Source organism: Tamandua tetradactyla, chromosome 10 (genome assembly GCF_023851605.1).
Source record: "Tamandua tetradactyla isolate mTamTet1 chromosome 10, mTamTet1.pri, whole genome shotgun sequence".
NCBI lineage: Eukaryota > Metazoa > Chordata > Mammalia > Pilosa > Myrmecophagidae > Tamandua > Tamandua tetradactyla.
In genome coordinates this window covers 92,021,470-92,036,271 of record NC_135336.1, presented here as the reverse complement: position 1 = coordinate 92,036,271, position 14,802 = coordinate 92,021,470, and the positions used below count along the sequence as shown (strand labels likewise).

Genomic DNA, 14,802 nt, shown 5'->3' with positions numbered 1-14,802 from the left:
GATCAGAAGGGATTGTGACATTTAGCAAGCCTACTCATAATAGGATTCTGCATATTTTAGGTCAGGTTAAGGAAGGCATGCAGAGCCCGAGGCCTCGGAGTCAACCTTTTAGGACAATGCAATGGCTGGTTTTATGGGCAGCTTGGCTAGGTTACAGTGTCCGGTTGTTCAGTCAAACACTGGCCTAGATGTTGTGGGAAAGGTGTTTTGTAGACAGAATGAGCACCTCTAAGTAAAGGAGTTCCTTCCATAATGTGGGAGGGTCTCACCCAATCCACTGGAGGCCTTCAGAGCAAACCACTGACGGTTCCAGAAGGAAGAAATTTGGCTTCAAGGCTTCAACTCTTATCAAATTTCCAATTTGCCAAATGGCACCATAGAATTTGGACTTGCCACCTCCCACAATCACACAAGCCAATTCCTTACAATAAATCTCTTAATACGTGAGTGAATGTGTGTGCATGTGTGTATTAGTTCTGTTTCTCTGGAGAACTCCAACACAGACGGTAATTCCCTCAGTTCTTACCTGCACAGCATGGAATTCAAGGTCTCTTGTCCAGGTTTCCAGGGAAGCCTATGAAAAGCAACATTTTTCGACAATTCAAGAATCTGCACCTGCTGTTTATTCCCTAAACCCACCCACTTCAACTTTCCCTGCAGCTCTGGTTGAAGGCAATTAATTCTCCATTTCATTATTTATAGACAAGAAATCCAATTTCTAAGTAGTCATGGAAGCAGGCAGCAGAAGTCCTAATGTATGCACTGAACAGATTCCCTAAGTAAGCTTTTTATCAAAGTTCAAGACACATGAGCGAATTCAGTTTTCCCAACCAGCACTCACCCATGGAAATGGCAGATGGAGCAAGAACTGAACTCAGTCAGCCCCAGACAAGCTGCTCAGGGTCCCCTCCCAGCCCCCATGTCCTCAGAGGGAACTGCCTTTCTGATTTCTGACAGTGGTTTAACCTGATCTCGAACCTTATTTAAAGTTGCTGGGATTTTGAAACAAGACACACCAAATGAACATTTTATGATCTTAACCTTAAATGTAATCTCCCCCTGCCACTCTCTGCACAAATTTTCTTCCAAAGCTGCAGTATCGACTTTGCCCCTGCAGAGAATACTTCCTGGGTCTATTTTACATTTTCCCACAGATTAACCTTATTATTTCAAGACTTTAAAGAAAATGACTTCTGGCTCTATGGCTTTAATAAGGCAGTTTTAAAATAAAAATTACTGTCCTGCTTAGAACCCCACAGTCTTCAAGGGCATCTCTTTTAGGAAGAGGATCCCCTCGGCATGGACATTCTTGGATGAGCTATGTGCCCACATCCACAGATATAGTCTTTGCCTTTTACAAGAAAAAGGGGTCAAGAAAATGGTTAAATCATAAAATTACAGCACTAGTGTCCCAAGAGGAAAGTCTTTTCAACTTAATTCAGCTCCACTGTCTCTTAGATGGAAAAAAAATGGAATCAAGCAGAGCTGAGAGGCCAATGCTTAAAATCCGTACTCCAGACAGTTTTGGGACCTCCCTGGGGAACTCTGGGCCACTCTGCAGCCAGCTTGCAGGCCAGTCTGAAACCCCCTCATCCACCATTCCCTTCTCCCTCCCGACAGCTCGGAAGCTTCTTTTCCTGAACCAGCTGATGACAACTGGAACAAAACACACAGGGGCTCCGAGTGGGCCCTGTACATAAACCCAGGTCTCTTTCAGGCCTTCTTAACACTTTTTCTAACTGGCTTTATTCCACTCTCTAGGTTCCAATGGAGACAAGTTGGATGATCTAGTAATAGCCTGTAATTTAATTAGCAGAAGTATTGCTGCAATTTGGAGAAAACAAATGGATCATAGAAAATTGAAATGTTGTTTTCCCATTAGTGTTCCTGTTTAAGCCGTAACCATTAAATATTTCAACAAATCTTTAAAACGTTCAACATGTGTTTTCAGGCCAAGCGGAATGATCATCAGAGGAAAATAATCTGGATGAAACAAGGGGCCCCTTTCCCAGCACGACACTGGTACCTTCAGACCCACAACCACAGAGGGGCTGAGCATGAGGGCAGCTGTGGACGTGGGTGCCAGGAAGGCGGCTTGGAGGACCTGGGGGCACTCAGTGACTGAAATTTGCTTTATTATTTGAGACCCTAAGGAGACAGATGCAAATGGAGGACGGGAGTGGGGAACCTAATGGCTGTTTCTGGACCCCTGCCTGCCTCATCCCCCGACCCTCAGCACCAGACCACCCACAGGTAGCTGGCTATAAGACAGTCTCTCCTTGCTGGGATGGGACGGGGGATGGTGACCTGGTGACAATACTGGACTTGTGTGCTCTGCTGCAGGAACCCCCTACTCTGATCAGGGTGGGCTTTCCACATAGAATATTGTTCTTTTTCCAGGTCCTTGTCCAAATTCTATTCATTTTCTGAGACTCAAGTGAAAGTCCACTTGATTCTTCCATTTATTCATCCAGCAAATATTTACTGAGCACCTACTACATGCCAGGCATTGTGTAGACTCTAGAGGTACTATGAAGGTCAAAAGAGACATGGTCTCTGCTCTGATGGAACTCTTGGTCCAGAAGGGAAGAGAGACATTAATCAAACAATCCCCAAATAACAAAAAAAAACCTGTAAATGGGACAAGCCCCAAGATGCAGAATAGGCTGTGACACTTGGCCTGGAAGGACTTGGCCAAATGGAAGAGGTCAGGAAATGGCAGAGGCCCAGCAAAAGCTGACCTTGCTCTGGGGTCTGAAAGATGCACAGGCACCAACTGGGCACAGAGGATGGGATAAGCATTCCTGGAAGAGGGAACAGTGTGCGTGCAGGTGTGTCAGCCAGAAGGAGCAGAGCAGGTGCTAAGGCCTGTGGCACTGAGCCCAAAAGCAAGAAAGGAGATTGTGGGAGGGAGAGAGTGGGAAGCAGGGGCAGTGTGGGGTGGAGTGGGGTGGGAGTGGGAGTGGATAGGGAGATGAGGTTGGATAAGGGTTGCCAAGTGGTGGAGTCTGCCTTGCAAGTTAAGTCTTGGAAGGTTCCATGTAGGGAAGGGCATGATCTAATCTGAGCTCTGGGGGTGCAGGGGTCAGAAGGACTCCTAGTCTCCACCCAGTACTGCTGGGTAGGGTGGGAGTCCCATTTGGAGACAGCTCTTGGAGGATAGTCAGGTTCAAGACATGATTTGAGATGCCCTCAGGCAAGCAAGAGGAAGGGTCTGGCTATACAGTGCAGGAATGGTCTTGGCCCCTACACCACCTCTACTATTCTGCTTTCTGCCCAAAAGTTATCCAGTGACCTTTCTGCTCAGTTTCTGAATAGGACAACCCTAACCTCCAAAAAGCTGACTTGTGTCCTTATCCCAGAGGCATCCAACCTGGGGTCAAGGCAAAGGCCTACCTGCTGCTCTAAATTCATGCGCCTCCTACCTACCAGGAGGGGTTCCTTCCTATGTCCCTTCCCTCACCTCCCTCAACCCCATCTACCCTTCCAGCCATAGCTATATTCCTTCGCTTCAGTGCCAGAGTCATTGACAGAGATCTATACTCAATGCCTTCACGTCTTCTCTTCCCTCTCCCTAAATCCATGCAATCTATTTTCTGCCTGTCCCACATCCATGAAACTGTTCTTGGGATGATTAATGGTTCAGCTGACACAGCTGACACTGCTGATGGTTTTGTACTGGACGTTCTCAGCTCCCAGGATCTCCCTGGATTCATTCTCTTCCTGCCTTGATACTCATTTGAGGTCCCTTCCTTGTGCTCCAATTGCATTTACAGATACTGACAGCTCAACACCCACTTTAGTCTGCGGTAGATTGAAGTATTTACCCTGTGGTGGTTTGGAGCTATATGTGCTCCAGAAAAACAGGTTCTTAAACTTAATCCATTCCCGTGGCTGTGAACCCACTAGAGGTAGGACATTTTGATGAAGTTACTTTAGTTACGGTGTGGCCTACCTCACTCAGGATGGGTTAATCCTATTACCAGAGTCCTTTAAAAACAGAATGAAACTCAGACTGAAAGCCACAAAGGAAGAAGCCAGTAGCTGAAATTCAAGGCAACCCAGAAGAGAAGGAAGAGGCCAGAAGAGCCATGTGACAAGCTGAGCCATTTGTGACAATCCAACGATTGCCAACAGCCAGCCCCAGAATTATAGCCTTTGGGAAGACGGTGTCACCTTAATAACCCCTTGATTTGGTCACAAAACCGTGAACAAATAAATTCCCAATGTTTAAAATGACCCATTGTGTAATATTTGCTTGAGCAGCCTAGAAAAGTGAAATATACCCCAAATTAGACATGTTCTTAATCTTAATCCACATTCTTATGGGTGTGAACCCATTGTAAATAGGATCTCTTGGAGATTTATTTCTAGTTAAGGTGTGGCCCAACTCATTAAAAGTGGTTCTTAATCCAGATGACTGGAGGCTTGATGAAGGGAACGCTTATAAAGAAGGAAAAAGAGGACATTGCTGTGTGTCGGGGAAGCCAAGAAACCCCAAGGACTGTCTGCAGCCAGCACCAGAATGCTAATGATCCCAGGAGCAAACAATCCTTCCAGCCTCCAAGATCCTGCAAAAATAAATTCCTGTTGTTCAAGCCAACCCGTTGGGTGGTGTTTGCCACAGCACCCTGGCAAACTCAGACCTTCTGCATCCCTGGACTGGGCCTGGATCACTTCTCAGATGCCCTGTGTTGCTGCCGTGGAGCCCAAACGGGGCTCAGTTACTCCCTGCTGCAGCCTTGCTCTCAAGAAAACCTGGGAGAACTCTGTTCCCTCATGACCATTACGGACTCAACTAGGTCCCTAGGAAAGGTATGGTCACACTCGAACCTCTGGTCCCATGAATGTGACCTAATTTAGAAATAGAGTCTTTGAAGATGTGATTAGTGAAGATGAGGTCAAACCACATTAGGGTGGGCCCTACACTAATATGACTGGGGTCATATTAGAAGAAGAGGGAAATGTGGACCCAGAGTCAGAAGAGACACAAGAAGGCGAAGAGAGGACAGAGGCAGAGACTGGAGTGAGGCAGCTACAAGCCAAGAAACACCCAGGGCTGCCAGTCAGCACCAGAGGCTGGGAAGAGGCATGGAAGGATTCTCCCCTGTGGGTTTCACAGTGGTTTCCAAACTTGGCTGTTTATGGAAACCATACAGGGAGCTTTTAAAAAACACCAATTTCTAATAAGTGAATATCCTTGTTCTGAGGAAATGTACACGGCAGTATTCAGTGTTCAAGAGTATGATGTATGTAACCTGATCTTAAGGGTTTAGAAGGCAGTTAGACAGATAGACAGATGGAAAATGTATATATAGAAAGAGGTGGATGGATGGATAGAATGATATGGCAAATAGAGCAAAATATTAAAATTGGTGGATATGGGTATCTGGGTGGGGGTATATTGGAGTTCTCTGTATGGGTTTTGTATTATTTTTGCAACTATCCTGTAAGTTTGGACCTATTTCAAAATAAAAAGTTTTAAAAATAATACTGATACCTGAGTCCTATCCCCTGAGATTCAGTATAATTGGGTCTGAGATGCAGCCTGGGCATCCAGTTGTTTCAATGTTCCTGAGTGAGTGCAACATTAGCCACAGCTGAGAACCACCATTTGGACCCAGAGATGGTGAATTCACTGTGAACTATTTCTACAGGGCTCAGTTAAGCAGGCAAGTATTTGTCTTTGGTCATTTCCATGCCCCATGATAACTGGGCTCCCTTTCACTTGCTTCCCAAAATGCAAACCCACTCCTCCTAAGAGATCATGGTTTTGCTTCAGCCACCGCTCACCTCATAGAGCTCCTTGGGGGGTCTGCACTTCTCTATCTGGTAGAGTTGGGTCTTATAGCAGATGCTGTCCTGGATATCAGATTTCTGCCAGGGAAGAAAAGAAAACAGAAAAACATCACTTAACTCTTGGGAAATAGAAATGTCCACTATGCACTCATTAGCTTTCACACTCAAAGTCTGTATGTTCGGCTGAGAATGCCAGAAATGGTCAGCAAGCCAGTGACTAGCAATGCAAAAACTTATCCCAGGGTGGCCCAACAGGCAGTGAGGGGAGAACCTGGGTCCAGGATCCCGCAACTCCTTTGCTACTGGCTCTACCAGGAAAGGGCCAAGTGACCTCTAAGCAGGTCACTGCTCCCTGCTGGGCCTCAGTTCCTGCATCTGTGCAGTGAGGACTCCACTGTAATGAGAAAGCAGAACCTAAACAGGTGAGCTGAGAAGAATAACTTTTTTACTGAACTACTGAATAGGATACAGATCTTTTTTTATTTAATAGCTACTCTAGCAAAAAACAAACAAACAAAACAACCACACACAAATCATAATTTAACTTAAAGAAAAATAGATGATTGCCCCTGAGATGATTTAGATGCAATCCTGTCTAGAGACAGGTGAAATTAAATGACTCATTAATTAATTTATGGACCAATAAATATTCACCTTCTAGCCTCTCCACCTGAAAAATCTGTGCCTTTTGGTTTTAAAATGGGGAAATAAAAATCAAGAGAGAAGGGGAGAAATGAACAAACAATTAAAATAAGATATTTTACTTTTTAGTTCACCTATCTAGGTTCCAAAATTATATATGAGCTGTTAGTAATTGGCTGATAACATTAATAAGTGGGACAGTGCAGACACTGCAATTAAATTAGCCACATATGGAAATGATTGAGTAGATCAGAGATGACTGTCTGTAGGGATCAATTAATTCTAGTGAAAAACAATCACTCTCTTGGATGCTGGTGATTCACAGGACAAGGCGTGTCCCGTGATTTAAGGGTTAAATGTGAATCAGACCCAAGGAAAGAAAAACCTTCTCCCATTAGAACTACATCAGCAGAGGTTCCAGAGAACATTTCCAGCAACCCTGATGCTGTGCAAAGAGGAACTGAAATGGAGTAGATGGAAAAACATCCAGATAAATCATGACACGACCTAAGAGCTTTAAGCCCAATGTCTCTTGCTTGGAACGAGCTATGTAAGTGTATAGGAAGACATCAGTGGGCAAAATTTGTATCTGTAAATGTGGAGGGGGTCATATGTCTCTACTGCAAACTAAGGCCCCTCCATCTTACCTGGTTTTGCCAAAACAATAACGTTTGAATCTGCTAGCTTATATAGGAAAGTAGCAATGACATTCTTTCAAAAAGTGGAGTGATGAAATTTATAACGTAGCCATCTCACAAAAACATTTTTTCAAAAATTTTGAACAGCATTCATCCCTTGAAAAAGAAAATCAGCAAGTGAACCTTCTTCCCTTCCTTTTTACTACCAATTTATTTACAATTTTCTTCACTTTTGCTAACACAGCAGTCTCCAAATGATGTGACCTTGTGGCCTTATGAGTGAAAAAATTGCAAGCATGGACACATAATATATGAGCATTTATTTATAATCATGTACCACTGCACTAACATATTATTAAGTACATCATAAAACATAAAATAGGAATTTAAAAGGATAAGAAAGAAATCTGGGACATGTGGTCTTCTTATAAAAGAGAACACATAGTATCAAGTCCAACATGCCTTTTAGGGTTCTCATTACAAGCGAACATGAATCTCTGCATGGTACAAGAGATTTTTCTTAATCACTCCCTATGACATTACAGTCTTACAAATAATATATCACATATTGCAGGTCTTTCCTGGCTGGGACTTCTCTTCTAAGGCGCTCTCTGTAATCTCACCTCAAAGCTGTGTATTTATCCCCACGATAAATTCCACCCTAAAACACCGAGCCTTTTCCTGTAGAACATGTTCTTCTCTCATACATCTTTCCTTTGGTGGTCCACCGAAACAACAGTTCTGTGGATACCTTCCTGTTGAAGCAAAATCCAGTAACTCCCCTAAGCTCAATCAGCTGAAACAGCTGTTTCGTGCAGCTGTTTCACAAACTTGCCATGGAGCATCTTTGTATTTTCAGCAACACTTCCTAGAGTCTCCCAGTTCTATTTGCTAACCAGGAACATGCTGTGATTTCTGCACAGCTTGTCTTTGGGGTGTTATTTTGGTCAGTCCTACCACAGCCGGAAGCACACCACGTCTCCAGGTGCAGGTGGATTTTCATCTTCGGCTCTAATATAGAAACGTCATTATGAAGTATTGGGCTGACTCTCTCATGACTTGAAGTAGCACTGAAATAGCTCTAGAAGAGTTTGTCATCACGCTCTGGACTCTGAATGTCTTCCTAATAGTGACGACTTCCTGCAATCAGATTTCACAGCACCATATACTCAGGGTGAGGCCAATGACAGTGGATTCTATTCTCACATTTCAGACAGGCTTGCTGACAATTTTGAATTTCTTTCACAGACTTCCTGTTAGAGCTGGGTGGACTCCACCGTTGTGAGCACGAAAAGTAAGAGGTGCCTGCCAAATCGGTATCTTCATCTCCTCTCCTTGTAGAGTTCTTTTTTTAATATTTTTATTGAGATATCTTTACACACATACAGTCCATCCAAATTATACTATCAATAGCTCATAATATCATCATATGGTTGTGTATTCATCACCATGATCATTTTTAGAACATCTGCATCACTACAGAAAAAGAAATTAAAAGAAAAACTCATACATCCCATACCCCTAAATGCCTCCTCTAATTGACTACTAGTATTTCAATCTATCCAATTTTTTTAACTCCTTATCCCACCACCCCCCATTGTTTATCATTTTTTTCCTTATTTTTTTATACTCATCTGTCCATACCCTGGATAAAAGGAGCATCAAATACAAGGTTTTCACAAACACATGGCCACACTGTAAAAGCCATATAGTTATACAATCATTTTCAGGAATCAAGGCTACTGGAACACTGCTCAACTGTTTCAAATACTTCCCTCCAGCCCTCCATAAACTAAAAAGGGAGTATCTATAATAATGCGTAAGAATAACCTCCAGGATAACCTCTTGACTCTGTTTATAATCTCTCAGTCACTGATACTTTATTTTGCCTCATTTCTCTCTCCCCCATTTTGGTCAAGAAGGCTTTCTCAATCCCTTGATGTCTGGTCCTGGCTCTTTCTGGGAGTTCTGTCCCACGTTGCCAGGAAGATTGACACCCCTGGGAGTCATGTCCCACGTGGAGGCAGGGCAGTGAGTCCACCTGTCCAGCTAGCTTAGAGAGAGAGGCCAAAGCAGAATTCTTTTTTAAGCCACTGTCCATTTGCAGAGAGATGATTTAGTCAAACAGCTGGTCTCCTGTGGCTGTTGCAACCACATACCGCAAACTGGGTCGGCTTCAAGCAACAGAGACTTATGATCTCACAGTTCTGGAGGCTAAAAGCCTCAAACCAGGGTGCTGGCCCTGCTTCCTCTGAAACCCATAGCAGAGACTCCTTCTTTACTTCTTCCTGGCTACTGGAGGTGACCTGCCATCCTCGGCATCATGGCTTGCAGCTGCAGCACTTCAACCTCTGTCTCAGTTGTCACCTGGCTGTCTTCTCCTTCTGTGTCTATTTCCGAATAAGGTCACACTCACAGCAATGTCGGAGGTTAGGACTGCAGCTACTTTTGGGGGAGGGAAACACAATTCAACCCTTCACCCCGACCCCACACCCCCAGGCCATAGAACTCCCAGTGGCACTTTACATGAACTTTCTGACTCTCAGACTGAGTGAAGATGCCAGCAGGGTCAAGCCAGTGAAGCCTAAATTTAGTCTTATTTTCTGGATAAGAAGAAAATGCAAACATTGGTTTTTGGGTACACCTCGCCTGCCTCTACAACTTTTATGATCACAGAAGTTCCCCAACACCTCTACTGCGGGGAATCCAAGGAGCTCAGAGGCAGCAGAACAAAAGGGTCAAGACAGAAGCAAAGGAGGCTGGAACCCTTCACAGTTCCATCCAGGGCTTAACTCTGCAGGAGAACATTTGGAGAAGAAAACAAAACACCTGCGATAAAAGGCGCCACCTGAGAAGCAGGCTGTGCTACTATTCTGTTCCACATTCAGGAAACACAACCTCACCCCTAAGTTCAATTAACAGCTCAGGATCAAGTGTCAGCAGCTGAGAGAAGACACTTAAGGTGTGACGGTTCTATTTTTCCACGGAGAGAGAAGAAAGCCACGGCCGCCACCGCCCCCCTGCCCGCTGCCCCTGCTCACCCCTGACAGGTAGCGCTCGAGTTTCTTGTTGAGGAGGAAGTAGATGGCGAGGATGTGGCAGGCGCGGTTGGAGAGCACGGTGCTGACCACGTCGCTGTTCCGGAAGCCCAGCTTCTCGGTCATGTGCAGCACCACGCTGGGGCTCAGGTCTTCCAGGTGGATCCTGCACAGCAAGAGAGACAACCGGTCAGGGTCACTTCTCCCCTCCGCGGAGGGGGGTGGGGGGCGGTGAGCTAGAAAAAAAAAGCAGCACGGGTCTGCGACCCCCAGGCTCGCTCATGCACTCGTTCGTTCATTCACTTTACTTTTTATTATGGGAAATTTCACACCCAGAGCAAAGTAGAGGGAATATTATAATGTAGGAACAACCAGCACCTGGATCTGGCAATTAACACTTGGCCCTAAGTGCTGCATCCTTTTTTTCTTTTCCTGGATTTAAATTCCAGACATCATGGCCGTGCCCTCCTAAGCCCATCAGTATGCATCTTTTAAAACTACAGCCATGTCCTACAAAACCATACTATCATAATTGCAAGCCCAAATTTTTGATAATCACTTAATATTGTCTAGTATACAGATTATATTCAGGTTTTCCCCAAAGGACACCCCAAATTTATTTTCCCAAAATGTATCTGTTGGCTGTGGGTGGTGCCTACACCTAACCTGGTCTTTGGGCTGGGAAGGGAAGGAAAGCAGAAGCTGGTCCAGGCTATGTGTACATGAATGGGGTTAACTCAGATGTTCAAAACTCGGGTGCCCAGGAATGGGGGTCAGATGTAGACTGGGATGTTCTCGAGAGGAAGGCAGGTCAGAACTTCTTCAGGAGTTACTGGGAAGATGAACTCTTGGGATAAGGTGCCAAAGAAATGCCAGGCATTCATTTATCCATCCATTCATTCGTTCCACAAGTGCCTGCCTAGTGGAGCTTACACACCCCAGTGGGGAGGAGAGAATATAAACTCATTTTGTCCTCCTGACAGTCCTACATGTGGGTACTATTTCATATCCCAATTTTACAGATAAAGAAACTGAGGGCCCCTAGCAGTTAAGTAACTGTCCGGGGGGAACACAGGCCAGAAGTAGCAGCACCAGAATTCAAACCCAGGCAGCTTGGCTCAGAGTGCCAGTGCTAATCCTCGATAGTCACTGCCTCTCAGTGATGGCATGGTGAGGTCTCTAGAGAACAAGGCCGCAGGGCAAGGGTTATCAGGCATGTGAGTCTTGGTGGCAGGGTGCATCAGCAGATAGAACATTCAAATAAGGCGCTCTGTGAGCAGGGGCCAATCATGTCTGGGTGGAAAGCACTTTAGCCCCTGCCAAAGTCTGAAGACATTTTTCATGGAACCTCAGAACCACCAGGCCCTGAGAAACTGCCCAGTACAGCCCAATAACTGTAGAGGCGATGAAATGACCTTGCCAAGTTCACACAGCCAGTTGGCAGGGGCACCAAGAACAGAACTAGGTCTCCTGACCAGCTGGCACCACCCCTCCATGTGGTCAGCTTAGCAGCCCCTAGATGGGATGAAGTGCTGTCCAAGGAAAACATGCCCAGTAAAATTGGCCTTCCACACCCCTTGTTGGCTGCCCAAGTTACAAATTCTAGAGAGTGGGGAGAGGGGGAGTAGGAACCACTAATGATAGAAAAAAAATACTAATAATGTGTCTATATAACAAAAAAGTCCAATTACTGAAGACTGGAAATACCAGGTATCTCCAGTGTGGGTGTGGCCCTGCCCCTGGCCAGACAGTGGCCCAGGAAGACAGAGTGCTCAGGGAGGACAGAGCCAGAGCACAGAGTGAGGGGTGGAGGTGAGAGGGGGGAGAAGAGCAGCGACAGAGACTCTCTCTCTGCCCTTCAGGTGAGTTGTCTCCAAGAAGGAGAGCTCTGTCAAGATGTAGACTGTCAGCTGGCTATTTTGACTGAGAGTAACATTTTAAACATTTTCTAATAAGCAAATTATGCAGTGAGTGCTCCCCAGTTATTGAATTTGTACAATTTCTGCATGTTTGGATGAGATATAGAATGGTAAAATGTTCCAGAACACTAGTGTTTCCGTGTCTTAGCTGTAAAACAGATACCATACGTTGGATTGGCTTAAACAACGGGAATTTATTGGCTCATAGTTTTGAGGCTAGGAGAAGTTCAAAATCAAGGCATCCGTGAGGCGAGGCTTTCTCCCCAAAGACTGTGGCATTCTGGGACTGGCTGCCAGTGATCCTTGGTCCTTGGCTTTTCCATCCGTGGCAATGCACACGGCAGCATCCCGTTCCTCTCCCAGGTCCTGCTGACTTCCAGCTTCTGGAAGCTCCATGGGGCTTCTCTTTCTTTTCTTATAAGCAATGTCCTTTGGTTATAAGGACTCCAGCTACACCTGGGTGAAGACACACCCTCACTGCATTTGGGCACATCCTAACTAATAACTTCTTCAAAGGCCCTATATACAGGTGGGTTCACACCCACGGGACCAGTGGTAGGGATCTGAACATGTCTTTTGTGGAGGGTGTGACTGAACCCCCAACAACTCAGTATAATTTTAACTAAGTAACTTCACATCAAAGCCATTTTTATACCACTTTGATCTGTTGTGCATTACCAGAGATGCCTTTTTCCTCTCCCCTGGAGAGGGAAGGGAGCTGGACACACGGCAAACATCTGCTGGCTGAAATGAACATTTATTGTAAAAATTTACTTTTAAAGACATGTTCCTCTTGTTTTTTTGGAAATCAATTTGGAAGTCCAAACAACTTAACAGGAGAAGGCTTTACAGAAGAGGTACATAAACTATGAGACCACTATTTTCTTTAGTTTCCCCAAAAGAAAACATTGACAACATCTAAAATAAGTAGATCTGTGGCAAGTTATGTTGGGAAACTCTAAAACATGCTTTAAAAAGAAACTATGACTTTCTCTGGCCATATGTTCTTACTCCTTTGACTATCTGCTGGTAAAAACAGAAAAAAAATTATCAAAAAGTACATTATTTTCCTTAAGGATAAACATTTTTCAAAATAAAGACTTCAAATAGCATGTGCTTTCCCTGTCAGTTCAGAATTCTAGTTTCATTACTTAAAAACTGAACATTTTTTAAATAAAAAACAAAAAATGGACATTGCTTTGCCTTTGGGATAAAATGATTAATGGGCCTTTCCTACACAAGACACTGAGCTGCTGTTTTCTTTAATCCACAAGCTTTTAATAAACCATCTAAATAACTAGTTGTATGTACAACTGCTATGCTTCTGTTGGGGCTCAATGCAAAAAATTGCCAATCTGGCAACACCAGTACAAAATGCCTGAATTTAAGTTTTAATCTACAAACATCTGTCTGCACCCATGAAAAAGCTACAAAGTGAGATGCCACGTCATGATTCTTTGTGATTCTCTGTGAATGAAGATCCCGGCCACCACGGAGAAATGCATCGCATTTCTATCCCCAGATCCACATCTTCCAACAGCTGTCACCTTGCGTGGATTGATGAGGCTCATTTAGACAGTGATTACATTAGCTTAATGATTCATTTGGCTGCCACTAATGCCTCCTCTTTTAACAGAAAGCATACCTGCATGCTGCTATCCACCGTGAGCATCCGTAATGAGGCATGACTCTTCAGCTTTGCTGTCCGGCTCACATTAGGGTAACATTTCTGGTATCTGTTTCAGATGCTGACCCAAAGCACACTAGTGTTGGAAAACAGGACCTATTTCCAGCTTCCCTTGGTAATCTCGGCAATCTAGACATCATCTGAATTACCTCCCATGAGCCAAATTCTAAATGACAACTGAATGAAGCCACCTCATCCATAGCAAGGAGACATTTGGTCCAGTGTGGATGAAGACTTTGGACATGCCCACCTAGGACCCCCACAAGTTCTGCCCAAAATTGTTCCTCAAGACCAAGCCTTGCCTGTCCCTCTTGCTAGAAGACTTGGTATTGTAGCTCTTTTAAAAATTGGTGGCTATTTCTAGACCTTTGCAGGCATTTGGAAAATGAGAAAGGAGGACACCACATCCACCTCCCCTTCCAGACCCCCATTTTATCCCACTTGTCAGTGGTTTTCTCTTCCAAGTCCAGACCACCTCTGGACTGAAGGAGATTCAAGATGGGTCCAATCCATGGAAGCATTTCTGACCCACATTGTCTACATGTTGTGGGAGGGTCCCTCGTTTCCTCACTCAGCTTAGTTAACAAAATGTCAGAGGAGTAGTATAAAATTCCAAAGAATGTTGCCCTGAATTTTTTTTTTCAAACCTGTAGTCAGTACCCCAGTGTGGAGAAGTGGGGCCACCCACCATGCGCTCCTAAGTGCCTTCATGTGGTGTGTTCTTGTCTGTCAGGTTCCCAGAAAGAATCCTCCTGGAAAGTGACCAGGTGAAGTCTTCCCCCAGGCCTGAGCACAGTGACTCCTTCTACTGCCTCTATCACCTCTTCTCCCTTCTGTCCGACACTCTCAGGCAGAGGACTCAGGCCTGATGTGAACCTCAGGAACAAAGTAGTGGTAGAAGCAGAGCCCAAGGGGTAGTTTGAAAGGACAGAGGGGCAATTCCACTGGATTCTGCCTTGTGCAGGCAGGAGGATTCATGGGCAAATTGCTCACATACACAGATAAACACATACATGCACAAAAAGACACACACTCACATATACGTACACAGAGACATTCACAAGCACACAAGCGTTCAC

The 14,802-nt window shown here is 44.7% G+C and overlaps 1 protein-coding gene across 1 annotated transcript in view; it reads right to left on the bottom strand.

The window, feature by feature from the left end:
* Window positions 1–14,802, bottom strand: part of HUNK (hormonally up-regulated Neu-associated kinase) — a 109,841-nt gene that overhangs the window by 11,456 nt on the left and 83,583 nt on the right. The window contains exons 7-9 of the mRNA XM_077118829.1: window positions 10,121–10,283; window positions 5,794–5,877; window positions 527–574 (exon numbers count right to left, since the gene is read on the bottom strand). Of these exons, the coding sequence (XP_076974944.1) occupies window positions 527–574; window positions 5,794–5,877; window positions 10,121–10,283 (295 nt within the window). The remainder of the gene's footprint in view (window positions 1–526; window positions 575–5,793; window positions 5,878–10,120; window positions 10,284–14,802) is intronic.